The sequence below is a fragment of the Pecten maximus genome, chromosome 15 (genome assembly GCF_902652985.1).
Source record: "Pecten maximus chromosome 15, xPecMax1.1, whole genome shotgun sequence".
NCBI classification, from domain to species: Eukaryota; Metazoa; Mollusca; class Bivalvia; order Pectinida; family Pectinidae; genus Pecten; species Pecten maximus.
The window spans coordinates 28,150,283-28,171,099 of NC_047029.1; the positions used below are offsets into that span (position 1 = coordinate 28,150,283).

At 36.2% G+C, this 20,817-nt stretch overlaps 1 protein-coding gene across 1 annotated transcript in view; it reads left to right on the forward strand.

Annotated features, from left to right (window-relative positions):
• Positions 1-16,601, forward strand: part of LOC117343712 — a 34,138-nt gene extending 17,537 nt beyond the window's left edge. The window contains exons 2-5 of the mRNA XM_033906180.1: positions 1,595-1,692; positions 12,070-12,159; positions 13,556-13,733; positions 14,617-16,601. Coding sequence (XP_033762071.1) covers positions 1,597-1,692; positions 12,070-12,159; positions 13,556-13,733; positions 14,617-14,627 — 375 coding nt within the window. The 5' untranslated portion in view covers positions 1,595-1,596 and the 3' untranslated portion in view covers positions 14,628-16,601. The remainder of the gene's footprint in view (positions 1-1,594; positions 1,693-12,069; positions 12,160-13,555; positions 13,734-14,616) is intronic.
• Positions 16,602-20,817: the final 4,216 nt, after the last annotated feature.

Genomic DNA, 20,817 nt, shown 5'->3' on the forward strand with positions numbered 1-20,817 from the left:
TGATTATTGTTTTTATTTGTTTATTTATCATTTTTATTGTGGTCCAAAATCACATTTGCCAAGATATCAATTATTTTATGCGTAAATTTTCTACAACGGTTGCATTGTCAGTGTTTAAGCGTTTCTATGACGACTTTTATAGCTTTGCATCCATTTTATGTGTCCGTGCTTACTCGTCAAGCGTTTCTATGACAGTTTCTATAGCTATACATGTACATGCAGCTATGCAAACAAACATGTACTGCATGTATCCATTCGTGCCATATCTAGGAAACATTCTTTATGTCTGATCGACAAGCGTCTCTCGAACACATTTTATAATGTCATGTGTCTATGGCTGTTTTTCAAGCGTTTCTAGGACACTTTCTACTTATAAATCAGATATATGAATTCACATTTTATTTTTCATTAAATAGAAGGAAGTTCGAAAAGACTTCAAGGGAGATGTTATTTTCAATGTTAGCGTTTTTTTTTCTATCAAACTGATATTTCATTATTAAAGCGATCAGTTTAAAGATATTTAAGGATTGAATAAAGTTATGTTGAGGTGTATGGGGGTATAAACCTCAATAGGTCTTGAGACAAATTCAATGAACTGCGAAGCAGTTCATAATAAATTTGTCTCAAGACCTATTGAGGTTTATACCCCCATACACCTCAACATCACTTTATTCAATCCTTATATTTATATTTTTTGATATTTTTGTATAATATTTTGTCCTTGACAAATAGGGACTTGTGCAAGTCTACCACGGAACTTACCGAAATGTACGTCATCACTCTTCGTCTACATATGGTTATTACTTTCAGGATTTCTTTCATGAACAAACTTGATAACGAATTAAAACAAATATGATTTTTAATGGAATTTATTTCATATAAATATGATCACTTTTGAAAAGGAATTAAAAAATATAGTCCAAGCTCGAGAAATGTATTCCTACGCCGGACTTGATATAGTTCATTGAAAAATGACTCGAGTTAACTGTGGTAGGTTCATCGAGTCTGAATTAAGTGGAAATATAAATATTTCGGGTTGAACGCAGATCCCATTCTTGTGCACGAGATGAACGCAGATCTCATTCTTTTGTACGGGCCAGAATTAGTCAGCAACATTCGATGAAACAATGGTTCCATATTACAGATGAACATCTGTGGTATATAATACATATGTCCTCTTAAGGATAGGGATTTATTTCGTCGGCCGATGAATTAACGAGAATGTGCCTGGTTACTATATCGTATTGTATCATCATAAAAATATTTTATGATTTAGCAGACAATTTCCGTGCATGCCTTATAGGGATTAACATTTTTAACATCCATACTGGTAATGAACGAAATTCGTTTAACTCCATTTTAACATGAAGATATGGCAGGCTACATGCAATATTGCTATATTTAAAAACAAATATTTTTGTTAGGCTCAACTTTTTTCAAAAATGCTGTTTCAGAAGAGAAATTACTTGGTATACGGTAAACAGAATCTCAAAATCAGCTTTAACTTACGATCTTTATTTCAACAATGTATATGTATCTGTATCTTTTAAACTAACCATAATATGTCAATTATTATTACAAATTTATGTTACAGCCATGGATATCAACTTGACAGCGGTCCTCAGTATGTTCCTGTCCCTTCTACTCATCATGCCCGCCCTCTCAATACCTCTAGACAGTCAAGAAACACAGGTAAATATTGGCTAACAACAAATCATACCCGCCCTCTCAATACCTCTGGACAGTCGAGAAACACATGTAAATATTAGTCACCAACAAATCATGACCGCCCTACCAATACCTCTAGATTGTCAATAAACACAGGTAAATACTGGCTAACAACAAGTCATGCCCGCCCTCTCAATACCTCTAGACAGTCAAGAACACTGGTAAATATTGGCTAACAACAAATCATGCCCGCCCTCTCAATACCTCTAAGCAGTCAATAAACACATGTAAATATTAGTCACCAACAAATCATGCCCGCCCTCCCAATACCTCTAGACTGTCAAGAACACTGGTAAATATTGACCCCAAACAAATCAAGCCCGCCCTCTCAATACCTCTAGACAGTCAATAAACACAGGTAAATATTGGCTAACAACAAATCATGCCCGCCCTCCCAATACCTCTAGACAGTCAAGAAACACAGGTAAATATTGGCTAACAACAAGTCATGCCCGCCCTCCCAATACCTCTAGACAGTCAAGAACACTGGTAAATAATGACCCCAAACAAGTCATGCCCGCCCTCTCAATACCTCTAGACAGTCAATAAACACATGTAAATATTAGTCACCAACAAATCATGCCCACCCTCCCAATACCTCTAGACTGTCAAGAACACTGGTAAATATTGACCCCAAACAAATCATGCCCGCCATCTCAATACCTCTAGACAGTCAAGAACACTGGTAAATATTGACCCCAAACAAATCATGCCCGCCCTCTCAATACCCCTAGACTGTCAATAAACACAGGTAAATACTGGCTAACAACAAGTCATGTCCACCCTCTCAATACCTCTAAGCAGTCAATAAACACAGGTAAATATTGGCTAACAACGAATCATGCCCGCCCTCTCAATACCTCTAGACAGTCAAGAACACTGGTAATATTGACCCCAAACAAATCATGCCCGTCCTTTCAATACCTCTAGACAGTCAAGAACACTGGTAAATATTGGCTAACAACAAATCATGCCCGCCCTCTCAATACCTCTAAGCAGTCAATAAACACATGTAAATATTAGTCACCAACAAATCATGCCCGCCCTCCTAATACCTCTAGACTGTCAAGAACACTGGTAAATATTGACCCCAAACAAATCAAGCCCGCCCTCTCAATACCTCTAGACAGTCAATAAACACAGGTAAATATTGGCTAACAACAAATCATGCCCGCCCTCCCAATACCTCTAGACAGTCAAGAAACACAGGTAAATATTGGCTAACAACAAGTCATGCCCGCCCTCCCAATACCTCTAGACAGTCAAGAACACTGGTAAATAATGACCCCAAACAAGTCATGCCCGCCCCCTCAATACCTCTAGACAGTCAATAAACACATGTAAATATTAGTCACCAACAAATCATGCCCACCCTCCCAATACCTCTAGACTGTCAAGAACACTGGTAAATATTGACCCCAAACAAATCATGCCCGCCCTCTCAATACCCCTAGACTGTCAATAAACACAGGTAAATACTGGCTAACAACAAGTCATGTCCACCCTCTCAATACCTCTAAGCAGTCAATAAACACAGGTAAATATTGGCTAACAACGAATCATGCCCGCCCTCTCAATACCTGTAGACAGTCAAGAACACTGGTAATATTGACCCCAAACAAATCATGCCCGTCCTTTCAATACCTCTAGACAGCCAAGAACTAGGCACATATTGTTCCACCATCAAACCATGCCTGCATCAATTTGCAGACAGCGAAGAATTGGGTAAATATTCTTTCATCAACAAATCATGCTTGCCTCTTCATGTGTTTAGATAGTCAGGAATCTCGGGTAAATATCCCAAACAATATGGCATGCCCTCTGTTCCGACTCTCCTGCACAATTAGAAAAAAAACAATGCTATTGTAGGTTATTGTCAACTCTCAGTCACACATTTTCCAGAATTGATAACAACAACATATTTTTAAATAAAAAAGACAAAATGAGGACAAATTAAACGGGAAAAAAACATATCTAAACGTAATAAATAGAATAATTCTTATGATGCGAACCATGAAAATCTACGGAAATCATGATATATGGAACAAGGCTTTGATTATCGAAAAGTAGGAATATTACTCATGGGGAATGGAATTTCAAAATATAAAAATTAGCATAATCGCTTGTCATACAGGTGCCTTGTACAAACTGTCTCTTATGGTTACGTTGTAAGTAAAGATGAATATATGGACTTGTTCTAGAGAAGAATGCAGTGTTCTTGATGTTAAGTTCAGGAGTATATATACGATTGTTTAGTTATTTCACCTATTACCTGTATATCTACCGTTATATTCAAGGACAATGCAACTGTCTGAATTATTTGTTCTTGGTAGCTGTCGGTAAATTCGATCTCATATTACGTAAATCAAAATATGCACGGCGAATGTCGGGATACAGTTTGTTTACCAAGACATGTCAACATTTCTGGAACATATTGTCACTAAATTCAAATTTAATATTGACAGCAAGAAAATAATTCATACTAAGATTAATATTCGATATATTTCATTTTGGTATTTTTCGTCATTTTCATAATTCCATTGCATATGTTTACGTTATGGGAGAATGGAATCGAGTACAAGGTAGTAAGAGCATGGTGGAAGCCATGGTGATCCAGGATTTTACCAAATTATATAAGATATCTTATAAAATTTATAATATATCTTATATACTTTATAATATATCTTATATAATAAATGAGATATCTTATATACCTACCTTTCTTTTTAAGATATCTTATATGATATATAAGATATCTCATAAATGATATAAGATATTTTATATGATATATAAGATATCTCATATCTTTTATGAGATATATATTATATAAGATATCTTATAAACTTAAATAAGATGTCTTATAAACATATAAGATAAGATATCTTATAAACATACAAGATAAGATATTTCATAAACATATGAGATATCTTATAAACTTTAAATAAGATATCGTATAAACATGTAAGATAAGATATCTTATACATTTTGGTAAAACGCTGGATCAACATTGCTCCGCGAATAAATAAAAACTTGGCTTGCTATCATACTCACATGTACAATTGCGACTCACGGACAGTTGTCAATACCAACGACTACCCTTTGATGGTTACTAAGTATACAAATCATCTGACATAATGAAATAACTTGGAACATATTATCGGGCGTGATATGTTTTGAAAATTTATAATAAACCAAGACTTTCCCTTAATTACGAAAATTAAAAATGATCGTAGCCGATTTGTGTAAATAACTTTTATCAGTTCAAATCAGGAATGCATGTTATCGCTTATCACCAGATATCGTTACTCACACCACGTGACTTCATTCAGATATCTCCGTGTGGCATTGTTCAACATCATCAACCGAGGTATATGTTTATAGAACATTTTTACGGTATAGGTTCGTGTATTGCTATATCTGAAGCCTATCCCAATTTTCAGATCAACTCTGAAAAAATGCCCATGTAGCTATAACCTATACTTTTTACGTGTTCTTAAATTCGACTATTTGTACAAAGAACTTTCTAGAATCGTATAAAATTACATATAACACCTGTATGTAACAACGTCCTAAATACTACATAAACAAATTATCGATATTTTAAGGTTAGCGATATAATTAAAAGACAATCATCTTTTTAAACGACAAAATTGCCGCCATTTTCTTGTCTCTGATTGGTCGAACGTTAAGTGTTGTCAGAATTAGTTACGGAAAATCATCGAAATGAAAAATACAGTAATATGTTGTTATGCATACGAAAAGAGGAAGACCCGTTAAACACTGTTTTAGTTAAGATATGACAAAATAACCGATATAAATATTAGATGTAAAACTGTTGGAACGACTTTGCATAGTTTATCATGGAAAGATTCTTTGAGTATGAGACTTATAGTAGAAAAAACATAGACACAACAAGGAACAAGATTGCACAACACAGCTGTTCCGTTCTTCTGGAAATCGTCAACGATGCTAGAGACACAAAACAGTTGTTCCGTTCTTCTGGAAATCGTCAATGATGCTAGAGAAACAAAACAGCTGTTCCGTTCTTCTGGAAATCGTCAATGATGCTAGAGACGCCACACAGCTCTTCCGTTTCTCTAGAACAGAACTCGTCAATGATGCTAGAGACACCACACAGCTCTTCCGTTCTTTAGAACTCGTCAATGATGCTAGAGACACAAAACAGCTGTTCCGTTCTTCTAGAACTCGTCAATGATGCTAGAGACACAACATAGCTGTTACATTCTTCTGAAATTCGTCAATGATGTTAGAGACACAACACAGCTCTTCCGTTCTTCTGAAATTCGTCAATGATGCTAGAGACATAACAAAACAGTGTCGTCCTTCTAGAACTTGCCATTACGATAGGAACACCATACAGCTGTTCTAGACTCTCGTCAGTAACGCTAGGAATTTGTGCAAAACTTACACAAATATAAAGATAATAAAATATTAGTTAAAGGGACGGAATCTGCCAAAATTGCATCGCAAAGCTGTTAAGTCCTTCTAAGACATGTCAGTGATGCAACGTACATCATTCAACTGTATATTCCTTCTGGGATATCAGAGATCAAGAGTTGGAATTCAGAAGGAAAGCCAGTGAATATTTCAATAAGAATATATAAGAACGACAGGGACACTCAAATACTTCCCAATTAATATAAAACATCCTCCTCCGGAGATAAGACAGGATGACGTGCCTATGTTAGTTATAAACCGTAACGGCATGCCAGAATCACCTGGGGTTAAGATCAGACACCATATTTATTAGAGAATAAGGATAATTGAATTATCTTTGTAGGATATGCCGATAGGTAGGGATAAGTAAGTACATATTCTCATCACTTAATCTGTATATATGTTTAGTGGTGTAGGGATAAGTAAGTACATATTCTCATTCATTAATCTGTATATATGTCTAGTGGTGTAGGGATAAGTAAGTACATATTCTCATTCATTAATCTGTATATATGTCTAGTGGTGTAGGGATAAGTAAGTACATATTCTCATTCATTAATCTGTAGATATGTCTAGTGGTGTAGGGATAAGTAAGTACATATTCTCATCACTTAATCTGTAGATATGTCTAACGATATATTCTAGTTTATTTTTCATTACTTAACAATTTAAGTACATTGTTCGAGCATACACCAGATTTTGCACATCAGTCAATTTGTTTGAACATAATTTATGTCCTCGCGTCAGCTATAGAAAAATATACAGAAATGGGAAGAAATGAAAAGATAAATATCCAAAATGCTAAAATGGGGATAGAAGATAAATTGCAGTTAGGTGCTTCTAACTATCAACATGTACCCTAGAAAGTTTTGTTCCTGCGTGGGGTGGGTCTTAATAATATTCCACGATTATCAAGACCCATAGTGTGGTGTCGGGCACACTCTGGGGTTCTCCAGTGACCCGTGTCACCCTCGGTCATGTCAATGGCCCAATAGTCAGTCACATCTTTCAATATTATATGTGATACGGTAAGTATATTCTTTGCCTGCTCTATCAAGGGTTCATCCTCGCCTCCTTGACAAACAGCTTTATGATGAAGTTGAAATCGGTTTGGCTCTACTGTCCCAATTATCAGTGTGTATCGAAAGATGTTTATGGTTTGTGTGTCTTTTGTACAATCACCAAACAATGTAACTGTTTAACTGATTTAAACAATCTGTATTACGTCGTAATTGACCTAATTTCTCTGAGGGATAGGCTTAAATCAATTTAGATATATATATTTCAAATATCACTATTTCGGCTTCGCGACATCTATCGGTTCTACGCAAATTGAAATTTACTTTAAATAAGGAAACATTATCAAAATTATATATTGTATTCATAAGACCTCTTTTGGAATATGCGAGTGAAGTATGGGATGGATGTAACAATACAGATTCGGGAAAATTAGAGAAAATTCAATTAGAAGCGGCAAGAATAGTTACAGGTTTAACTTCTTTCGCAAGTCGGCAATCTCTATACTTAGAAACTGGGTGGGAACCACTATCTGAAAGACGGAAACAAAAGAAATTGTTATTATTTTATAAAATGCACCATAATTTGGCTCCGTCTTACTTAAATGACATTTTGCCAAACAGAGTTAACGAAAATATTAATTATAACTTAAGAAATAATAAAAATTATATACCACCTAGATGTCGCCTTACATTATTTGAAAAATCATTCCTTCCTAGTACTGTGAATTTTTGGAATTCTTCAGACATTTCAATACGGTCTTCAGAAACTGTGTCAAAATTTAAACAAAAAATTAAACCGAAAAAACCTATAACTAGACTGACCATAAGAAACAGAAAACTTGATGTTATGCATACAAGACTCCGACATGGTTGTAGTGCATTAAATGGTGACCTCTATAAAGTTAATATAATTCTGTATCCATTTTGCAATTGTTCCTTTCCTGTTGAAAACGCACTTCATTACTTTTTCGAGTGTAATCAATTTAATAACCAACGTGCAATTCTTTTGAGAAAAGTATCAGTACACAATGTTAACATTGATTTGAAGTTGATACTTAATCGATCTGATGACCTAAGGGACAAAGATAATGAAAATATACGTTTAATAGTCCAAGAATACATAAAAAATACTGAACGTTTTCTGTAGTGGTTTAATTTTCATGACTTATAGTACAGTGTATTTATATCTTCAGCTACATAATTGTAGTATATATCTTATAATATGTATACAAAACGCCATGTAATGGAAAGCTTACTTTCTATATAAATTATGGGTACTGGTATGTCAAGTGTATTATTTCTTGTCACCTATAATAATTAATGTTGTGTTTCTTTTATATATACGTATATATGTCATCATCATTCATTATAATTGCTGCCATAGTATATATCATTTCATACTTGTATATGGAAAAGGACGATATATAAGTTGAATAACTTGTGTCCAATTCCTATTGAATTTTTCAATAAAAATATGTTTAAACTAATATATCTTGGAAATTACATGCAATATCATAATAAGATATAACGGGTTCTTTATCTTTTTATTCCGTGTTTCATTCTTTTGTAAGGAGGTGCGGTGGCCGAGTGGTTAAGGTGTCTCGACACTTAATCACTAGACTTCCACCTCTGGGCGAGTCCGAAACCCATTTGGTGCTGTTGCTTGGTACTGACCGTAGGCCGGTGGTTTTTCTCCGAGTACTCCGGCTTTCCTCCACCTCCAAAACATGGCACGTCCATAAATGACCCTGGTTGTTAATAGGACGTTAAACAAAATAAAACAAAACAAAACCAAATCTTCTTTTGTATACACAATGCTTTTATTTATTTGTTTATTTATTTATTTACTTTTCAGTTAGATCTATTTCATTTATTGGCATTTCTAAAACCTTCGTCACTTGCTTCGTGATGATAAATGGCTACACTGTACAATAGTTGGCCAGATACGTATGGCCCTCTCAGACATGTGACCTCCATCATCAAACAGCAGTAGTGCCACCTATATTAACGTTCCGACAACCCTTTTTAACAGCAGAGTGACGTCCCTTTATTAACTCTCCTATCCCGCTTTTCACTTTGTGATATAACATAAAATGACACAGCTATATTGGTTTTCACTACGCTTTGTAGAGACCTTTATCGGAATATTATACCGTACAAATGGCGCATAGAAAGGGCCTCTAACGTTGTAGACGTTATAAATAATTAATATTTACAATTCTGCTGTACCAGTACCTGCACAATACTTGTATCTTTCTGAGCATCAGTGAGTTCTGTCAATGAAATAACGATCAGCCATTGCACATAAAGATCACTGTGTCCTTTTATTAGAGACATATAGGGAATCAAAGGTACAAGCGTTTAAGGATCATAATATCAACACTACATGTAAAGCAGTACATCTATCAAATGTAAATCAGAAATGACGTCTTTGAATTAAATAATAGATCTCCTCTTTGAATAAAATTATATCAGATAGCATGACCTTGATTCCATCAGAAAAAGGAAGCGTACCTTTCATACATTCAGTTTGGATTTCTGCTTTCAGAAAATGCTAATATTGGTATTAATAATCATTGGTTCAAATGACTGACTAGATATGATAGGTATAGACAATTTCAAATTAGATGATAATTATTATATAATAATATATACATTATAAATAAGCAATCAACGATTAGATATGATTGGTAACGATGATTTCCGAGTATACACGACTGGTAACGATACTTACTGAGGAGATGTCATTGGTAAGCCTGCCGACCACGTGGGTTTTCCCCATTTGCTTTGGTTTTCTCAAACAGTAAAACCCCCGCGCGCTTTCAACTTGGACAGCAAGCGTGGTTATTGTAACTTATATAACGGAATTGTTATAAAATAAATACAATTTATGTTATTTCCGACTGGACACGTTTGCTTAGATGTATTTTGAATACATTAATTTTCAGTTTAACCTGTGTCATTACTCAAGTATGTTAAACTTGTCAGTAAACAAAGCATTATTCCAGACATTTTTTTTCGGAATCCAAAGTGAAAAAAGCAACAAGATTAACCATTTCAAAAAAAAAAAATTATGTCATTGTGATAATTAAACATTAATTGAGCTTTGTTATAAGCGTCAATTTGCATGATTTCCAACTAACGGTATGATGGCACGTGATTTGCATAATATTAATGCCCGTATGTCATCCACAGGGAACATTTCACGAAGCCTGCGTTAAAGGAGGACATCAATCACACGGCTATTCAGATGTCTCTAAAGACGTCAAAGGTTTGATTTGAATCCATACGTCATGTGTGATGAATCGATCATGTAATCAAGGATTTAAATCACCTGTATCTGCATTCATTTCCGAATCAAAGAAATAACGACAGAGATATATTTCCCAGGAAACTTGGGTATAATCAATTTCTCGTAGAAGAAAGGCTAACATAATTCTGACAGGGTATCGTGGTAATCAAGTTCATCTAGAGGAGTTGCAAAAGAAAAAATAATGAGACTTCGATATCAGACATTAGATAGGGAGACAAACAGGCAATAATTCACTGGAAAGAAAGCAATCATACTTCCAGGAATTATACAGGTGAGGAAAACGCAAAGTTTGTTTTATGCGGGTGAATGCTGATTCAACAGATTCAAGTCATTTCGATATCCCCAAAAGTGCTTTATAGAGGAATTGTGTAGAACGGTTTGATATATATCTGGTTTTAATTAAACCAGCAGAAATGTGCAACAGGGGGGTTGAAAATGATGCGACGACTTTGAATAACGAGTTTAATTTGTGGCTTAATTTTTAACCATTAGACTAATTATAGCGGGAACAGACTGTCTAACCAGCCCTGTTAAGACACGCTAGTTTCAACATGTAACAACATCAGCGCCACGGGCTCAAACAACTTGCCACACAGTCAATTCAATAACGGCAATAATGAGATGTTTCGGCCGTTTCCGTTTATAGCAGTTTTAAATTCATGAAATCGTGACGGACCTGGTGATTTTATGTTGCCGTTGAACGAGCGATGACAAGACTTTCAAGGCCCGTATTAACATCTGCTGGTCCGCCAAGAGCCTCAAATGTTGTATTAACGAAAATGACGAATCATTCTGCCCGCATGAACAAACAATAAAACAAACAAACAAAACAATTGGTAATTATATCAAAACTCGGAATAACTCTCTTTATATTTCTAACTAACCTTTTCTAATGTCTTTTTCATTTTCATAATATCAAGCACACTGTTCATTTAATTTCTTACATGTGTTGAAACAATCATTTTGGTCAATTAACCATACATACTGGAGTAATAGGGCACTAAATCAGGACCATTTCACTTTAACGTTGGCTGTACTATTTCTTTATTTTAGGGTGTTAATGTCTTGGCCAGGCTCATATCAATAGAATGCCAAGATGAAACAAAGGCAGGAAACAAAACACTCAAAGAAAATGCAGACAGACAGCTAAGAACTAAATCATCGAATTATATCAATATATATCCCAGTTGTCGCAATGGGGGAAACAGAACTGTTTTGGTCTTTTTCTTGTATTAAGCTTCTAAAGCACACATATATTATTTATTTATTATCTAACGTCACTCTCAGATTGAAATTGTTTTAAAAACTTTTCCATTGGATATTATTTCTTAATAAACATTATTTGTCCATACTATCGGACACAGCTTGCAGGAATTAATCATCCTCCACATGAAAGGGTCGTTATGCAATTGAACAAAGCACAAAGCGTGTGACAGCACCAAACCAACAGACTCAATCACATGTGGGAAAAAGAACAATCACAATTTTTACAAATCACAAAGGAAAACTAGCTAATAGATAAAACACTCCGTGGTGATTTTGTTATTGCAGGAACACCTCGAAGCGAAGAGACCGAAGTACATGGACACAAGGGAACTGGGCGACATGATGCAAGACCTTGTCTACAACGCCTTAAAAGAAGTGAGTTAGAATACCTATCAGAGCGCTCAGGTAGAACAGAACCCTGAAGGCCTAACATTGATTATCTAACTCGCCCTGTTAATAAACTGTTATCTATTGTATTTGTTGCTACCCTAGCGCCAAGAGCAAAAAAGTCGCATCAACCTTTTAATGAGAAAACTTGCAAGTCATTTGTCAAATAAATGTAGTACCTCGTTAATGTTTTAAAAGACTCTTCAGTAAAGGTGTTATCTAGTATTGCTTAAAGTCCTATCAACACAATAAGGCCGTTTAATGACGATAGCTACGTGAATGAGGCCAAATCAAGGACCGTTTCGTAGTGTGATTTTACTGGGTGTCATGTCACAGGCACATTAAATGCCCCGTGTACATTGACATATCGCAGGTACATTGATATATCACAGGTACATTGACATGTCACAGGTACATTGACATGTCACAAGTACATTGACATATCACAGGTACATTGACATATCACAGGTACACTGACATGTCACAGGTATAGTGACATATCACAGGTACATTGATATGTCACAGGTACATTGACATGTCACAGGTACATTGACATGTCACAAGTACATTGACATATCACAGGTACATTGACATATCACAGGTACACTGACATGTCACAGGTATATTGACATATCACAGGTACATTGACATGTCACAGGTACATTGACATGTCACGTGTACTTTGACATATCACAGGTACATTTACATGTCACAGATACATTGATATATCACAGGTACATTGACATATCACAGGTTCACTGACATGTCACAGGTATATTGACATATCACAGGTACACTGACATGTCACAGGTACATTAGATGCCATGTACTTTGACATATCACAGGTACATTTACATGTCACAGATATATTGACATGTCCATCATATTAACACCAGAATGGGCCAGGCATGTTTGCTTTTACACCCTTTTCATTGCTGAGCTCAACACATTAAAACAAACAAATATTTTTAATATGATTTTTTTTGTGATATGCGTCTACTTACAAAATAAAGGTCACTTTAAGATAAAAACAGAAAAGGGATGTCGCATGTTTATTCAACCTTGTAAAATTATTTCATTGAACTTTCCATCTTTGAAAAAGTGTGTGCTTAAAGAGTTAGTAGACTATATATGACAAGGTGGCAACCTTGTACATGTATATCCCAAACGAACATGGAACTTCGTATCAGGTTGTGTAATGACAGATTGCAAACGCATGATCTCGACTTAAGTTCCCAATCTACGGTTCATATACATATATCATATACACCTATGTAATATATGAATACAATAGTATAATGATCCCGGAATATTTATTAAAACGTGATATATATACAATAGTTAAGGTAAACGGATAACATGTCTCTGTCGCTCTCCTTTTTAGCTCATTATGAAAGGGAAGGTTAACACAGAAGTCTTAGAGTCACCTGAGAAATTTTCGGAAGAGACCAATGAGAATCCCACAGACGCGGGCAGCGTGGACAAGAGGAGGCGCCACCTATCGTATTGTCTCCGAAGGAGCGGCCGCAACTTTGTGCCCTACCCCTGTTATAAGTATGGAGGTAAGCCAAAACAAAATTTGTGAGAGAAAAAACGCCTAATAAATGTAAAAATCAAAGATTGAAAGAGCAAACACTCCTTACTTAGGGCGAAAGTTTAACCATCCCCTTATCTAAACTTCTCATCCCAAGACGAATTATAAAAGGAGCTCGAAACTGCCATTTTGTCAAAAGGCGAAAGTTTAACTACTTTCTGCTCTAAATACATGTATCTCAAATACGAAAATAAATTAGGGAGAATTCTAAAAAGAGAGAAAAATGTGGGTTTTTTCAGATGACGGACGTTTCTCGGGAGGGGGCATTCTCTGATGTACATAAAAAATCGCAAAATGGGTTAATGATAAATGGATAAATAAGAATATATATGACGATGCCTTTTTAAGCATTGACGACTTGATTGTATCACTTTTTTGTAATAAAGTTCGTTATTCATTAATGTAAAGTGTCTGAAGTGAGCCGAATCAGTTTTCTATGAACATTGGAAATTTAAAGTGTATGCATAAACGATGGACAAGTAACAGAAGTGAACAAAATGCCGAACAAATCACATGTATTGGAACTCTTTTTCATTAAAAAGCAAATACTGCGTTGTTGTCCACCAAGCTTTCCCATGGTGCATTGCTGTCGCCTCCATAAGTCGCAAAGACTCCTGGGAGATATTGACTATACACGTTGTTCACAATTATAAGCAGAAATATGAGAAAGTGCAATATATTGCTTAATTTCTGTTATTTCTTTATCATGAACACTGAAGTGAATTAATAGCATTATCATAGAAATGGAGTTTTAATCACTTAGCGCGGGAATTAAAATATATTGACATGTATATGGAGGATATTGATCGAAATGCTCCAAGTAATTAAATTTGTATTTTCCCTTTTTACAGGCCGACGATAAACAACATCGACAATGACCAAACCATTCAAGATGATCAGGTGATCACAAACAAAAAACCATCACGCTACATATCAGATTTTCGTCATTCTGTCGTGTTGTCATGGATACCTGGATAAAAACGTTTGCTTTTCGTAGCAGTCATTTCGAGGAGAGAAGTTTGACATTTGACCTCCTAAAATTTACATCGTCTGCAATGTTTAATAGATATTGTCATTTCTCCTGTTTTATTATCTGTATTTTGTATATAAAAATGAAGGTTGTGATATCATAACTTTGGTATAATTTACCACACACATATGACAGGGGAGACAATCGGGATTTCTGAACTACTAGAGAAGTGTATCCGGATATTGGGCCCTGCTCCGAACACACAATTAAATATTTGATCAACGTTTATTTCGAAAAGTGAAACAATTTATTTTATTTTATCTGTTTCTTTTTTTCGTTTGAAAAATCAAACATTTTTGAAATAAGATAAAATGTAACGAAGTAAAACCTGTCCCCGGATAAACAGTCTACAAAAGACCAACGTCAAACAGCAGGCTGGGCGGCCTAGTGCAATATGATAACGCATTACTAGCTTATCTTTTACCGTTGTTGTTGTTGTAATCTACCAATGTTTTTTTTTCCGGATACAATAGGTTTCGAACAACGTAGTTCCGGATTAATAAGACACCGAAATATAACACAAACTAGTTTAGAAGAAATGAGTTTTCCTAATTAAACAACAGAAACGAGTTGTCATGAATAGAAAGAAAATTAAGGAGTTTTCTGGATTAGGTGAGGAAGCCACCGGTTGTTGATTTTTCAGCAGTACACGGGGTGGTTTAGAAGAATTCAATTTTAATTTTAAGTGTTTTTAAGTAATGGAACACCTAGTAAATATGTAACCTAGCTTGTTTTGTGTAATATTTCATTTTAGCATTTACGTACGAATTAACTTATTTTGTCTGGTATATTACCAGTCGATATTGTCTAAATTTGTAGATAAGCATAATTCAAACTACACACTTAGATCTAGGTTAACAAATACAAAAATGAAATAGTTTAGGTGAAACATAAGGTTCTTTATTTATCACAGGATTGAAAAAACATCCATAAAATAATTATTTTTATTTTGTAGTGAAACAACATTTATCTAAAACGTCTACATGCTCTGCAAATTTTTCATAAAATTTGTATCATGTGCATTTAGAAATTATAACATCTCTAATTCTGAAAGATGTCATCTTGTAGGCACTTAAAGGCACTTACGGGCACCTGCGCCATAACATTGTAATATGCATCTACAGGCACTTAACACTAAAAGGCATTAACGGGCACCTGCAGGCATCTACAGGCACTTAACACTAACAGGCACTAAAAGGCAGCTACAGTTTACATTAACAAATAGCGGTGTCCTCCCTACCAGCAATTAAATAATCCAAATAAAAAAAAATACCTGTCAAATTCCTCACTGTCACGTCATGCAGTATACTGGTGTAGCGGTGGTATTTGAAAACAGATCGAGGTGCAACGGGGATCCTAGGTTCTCGTGTAAGCATGATCCGACTGCAAAGGTTTGCTGAAGTTGCCGGGCATTTTGACCGCACGGGATGTTGATTATAAAATAGTTTTGTCAACATATATATATCTAAAGAATCCCTCGCCTAATGGAAAACCTTTTTCTCGACTTGGTGTTCCTGTTTAGTTGGATTGAGTGTGTTTCTCTGTCATGTTTTATTTATTAAATGCTTACACAAGTGTGTGCAAATAGGAAAATGAAAAATATCTTTAGTTTAAGTGTTCAGAAAACGGATAGATTGAAACAGAATACCATTCCTGTCAATAAACTGAACAACAGCGACACCTACACCACCTGAGCAGCATACCTCTTATACTGATAACACGTACATGGTTTGAAACCCTTCTCATTATGCATACTGTTACATTGTTCTGTATATGAACTCATTAAATATATTTCTTTTAAACGACCGATTTGTTGTTTCTGTTTCTTTTAAAGTGAACGTAGTAGGCTTTTAAGCATTGTATACGACGTCAAAAATGTAGCAGCTAGCTTGGAAGAGTAATGTGATGCACACAAATATGTTTTTTTACATTATCGAGATCAAAACAAACAACACACTAGGCAGTGTATACAGAACACAGTAGGCAGTGTATACAGAAAACAGTAGGCAGTGTATACAGAACACAGTAGACAGCGTACACAACACAGTAGGCAGTGTATACCCAACACCGTAGACAGTGTATACAGAACACAGTAGGCAGTGTATACAGAACACAGTAGACAGTGTATACACAACACAGTAGGCAGTGTATACACAACACCGTAGACAGTGTATACACAACACAGTAGGCAGTGTATACACAACACAGTAGAGTGTATACACAACACAGTAGACAGTGTATACAGAACACAGTAGAGTGTATACACAACACAGTAGACAGTGTATACACAACACAGTAGACAGTGTATACACAACACAGTAGACAGTGTATACAGAACACAGTAGGCAGTGTATACACAACACAGTAGGCGGTGTATACAGAACACGGTAGACAGTGTATACAGGACACAGTAGGCAGTGTATACATAACACAGTAGACAGTGTATACAGAACACAGTAGGCAGTGTATACACAACACAGTAGACAGTGTATACACAACACAGTAGACAGTGTATACACAACACAGTAGACAGTGTATACAGAACACAGTAGAGTGTATACAGAACACAGTAGACAGTGTATACACAACACAGTAGACAGTGTATACACAACACAGTAGGCAGTGTATACACAACACAGTAGACAGTGTATACACAACACAGTAGACAGTGTATACACAACACAGTAGACAGTGTATACACAACACAGTAGACAGTGTATACACAACACAGTAGACAGTGTATACACAACACAGTAGACAGTGTATACAGAACACAGTAGGCAGTGTATACACAACACAGTAGGCAGTGTATACACAACACAGTAGACCGTGCATACAGAACTCAGTAGGCAGTGTATACAGGACACAGTAGGCAGTGTATACATAACACAGTAGACAGTGTATACACAACACCGTAGGCAGTGTATACACAACACAGTAGACAGTGTATACACAACATAGTAGACAGTGTATACACAACACAATAGACAGTGTATACACAACACAGTAGGCAGTGTATACACAACACAGTAGACAGTGTATACAGAACACATTAGGCAGTGTATATAGAACACAGTAGACAGTGTATACACAACACAGTAGGCAGTGTATACAGAACACAGTAGACAGTGTATACAGAACACAGTAGGCAGTGTATACACAACACAGTAGGCAGTGTATACACAACACAGTAGACCGTGCATACAGAACTCAGTAGGCAGTGTATACAGGACACAGTAGACAGTGTATACACAACACCGTAGGCAGTGTATACACAACACAGTAGACAGTGTATACACAACATAGTAGACAGTGTATACACAACACAATAGACAGTGTATACACAACACAGTAGGCAGTGTATACAGAACACAGTAGACAGTGTATACAGAACACATTAGGCAGTGTATATAGAACACAGTAGACAGTGTATACACAACACAGTAGGCAGTGTATACAGAACACAGTAGACAGTGTATACAGAACACATTAGGCAGTGTATATAGAACACAGTAGACAGTGTATACACAACACCGTAGACAGTGTATACAGAACACAGTAGACAGTGTATACAGAACACAGTAGACAGTGTATACACAACACAGTAGACAGTGTATACAGAACACAGTAGACAGTGTATACACAACACAGTAGGCAGTGTATACAGAACACAGTAGACAGTGTATACAGAACACATTAGGCAGTGTATATAGAACACAGTAGACAGTGTATACACAACACAGTAGGCAGTGTATACAGAACACAGTAGACAGTGTATACAGAACACATTAGGCAGTGTATATAGAACACAGTAGACAGTGTATACAGAACACAGTAGGCAGTGTATACACAACACAGGCAGTGTATACAGAACACAGTAGACAGTGTATACAGAACACAGTAGACAGTGTATACAGAACACAGTAGACAGTGTATACAGAACACAGTAGACAGTGTATACAGAACACAGTAGACAGTGTATACAGAACACAGTAGACAGTGTATACAGAACACAGTAGACAGTGTATACACAACACAGTAGACAGTGTATACAGAACACAGTAGACAGTGTAAACAGAACACAGTAGACAGTGTCTACAGAACACAGTAGGCAGTGTATACAGAACACAGTAGACAGTGTATACAGAACACAGTAGACAGTGTATACAGAACACAGTAGACAGTGTATACAGAACACATTAGGCAGTGTATATAGAACACAGTAGACAGTGTATACACAACACAGTAGACAGTGTATACACAACACAGTAGACAGTGTATACACAACACAGTAGACAGTGTATACACAACACAGTAGACAGTGTATACAGAACACAGTAGACAGTGTATAAACAACACCGTAGGCAGTGTATACACAACACAGTAGACAGTGTATACAGAACACAGTAGGGAGTGTATACACAACACAGTAGGCAGTGTATACACAACACAGTAGACCGTGTATACACAACACAGTAGGCAGTGTATACACAACACAGTAGACAGTGTATATAGAACACAGTAGACAGTGTATACACAACACAGTAGGCAGTGTATACAGAACACATTAGACAGTGTATACACAACACAGTAGACAGTGTATACACAACACAGTAGACAGTGTATACAGAACACAGTAGACAGTGTATACACAACACAGTAGACAGTGTATACACAACACAGTAGACAGTGTATACACAACACAGTAGGGAGTGTATACAGAACACAGTAGACAGTGTATACAGAACACGGTAGACAGTGTATACACAACACGGTAGACAGTGTATACAGAACACAGTAGACAGTGCATGCAGAATACATTAGACAGTGCATACAGAACACAGTAGACAATGTATACACAACACAGTAGGCAGTGTATACACAACACAGTAGGCAGTGTATACAGAACACCGTAGGCAGTGTATACAGAACACGGTAGACAGTGTATACAGAACACAGTAGACAGTGTATACACAACACAGTAGACAGTGTATACACAACACAGTAGACCGTGTATACACAACACAGTAGGCAGTGTTTACAGAACACAGTAGGCAGTGTATACACAACACAGTAGACAGTGTATACAGAACACAGTAGACAGTGTATACAGAACACAGTATGCAGTGTATACACAACACAGTAGGCAGTGTATACAGAACACAGTAGACAGTGTATACACAACACAGTAGACAGTGTATACACAACACAGTAGACAGTGTATACACAACACAGTAGGCAGTGTATACACAACACAGTAGACAGTGTATACAGAACACAGTAGACAGTGTATACACAACACAGTAGACAGTGTATACACAACACCGTAGGCAGTGTATACACAACACAGTAGGCAGTGTATACAGAACACAGTAGACAGTGTATACAGAACACATTAGGCAGTGTATATAGAACACAGTAGACAGTGTATACAGAACACAGTAGGCAGTGTATACAGAACACAGTAGACAGTGTATACACAACACAGTAGACAGTGTATACACAACACAGTAGACAGTGTATACACAACACAGTAGACAGTGTATACAGAACACAGTAGACAGTGTATACCCAACACAGTAGACAGTGTATACACAACACAGTAGACAGTGTATACAGAACACAGTAGGGAGTGTATACAGAACACAGTAGACAGTGTATACACAACACAGTAGACAGTGTATACAGAACACAGTAGACAGTGTATACACAACACAGTAGACAGTGTATACACAACACAGTAGACAGTGTATACACAACACAGTAGACAGTGTATACACAACACAGTAGACAGTGTATACACAACACAGTAGACAGTGTATACACAACACAATAGACAGTGTATACACAACACAGTAGAGAGTGTATACACAACACAGTATACAGGGTATACACAACACAGTAGACAGTGTATACACAACACAGTAGACAGTGTATATAGAACACAGTAGACAGTGTATACACAACACAGTAGCCAGTGTATTCAGAACAAAGCAGGCAGAACGCCGCAAGTATTACGCGG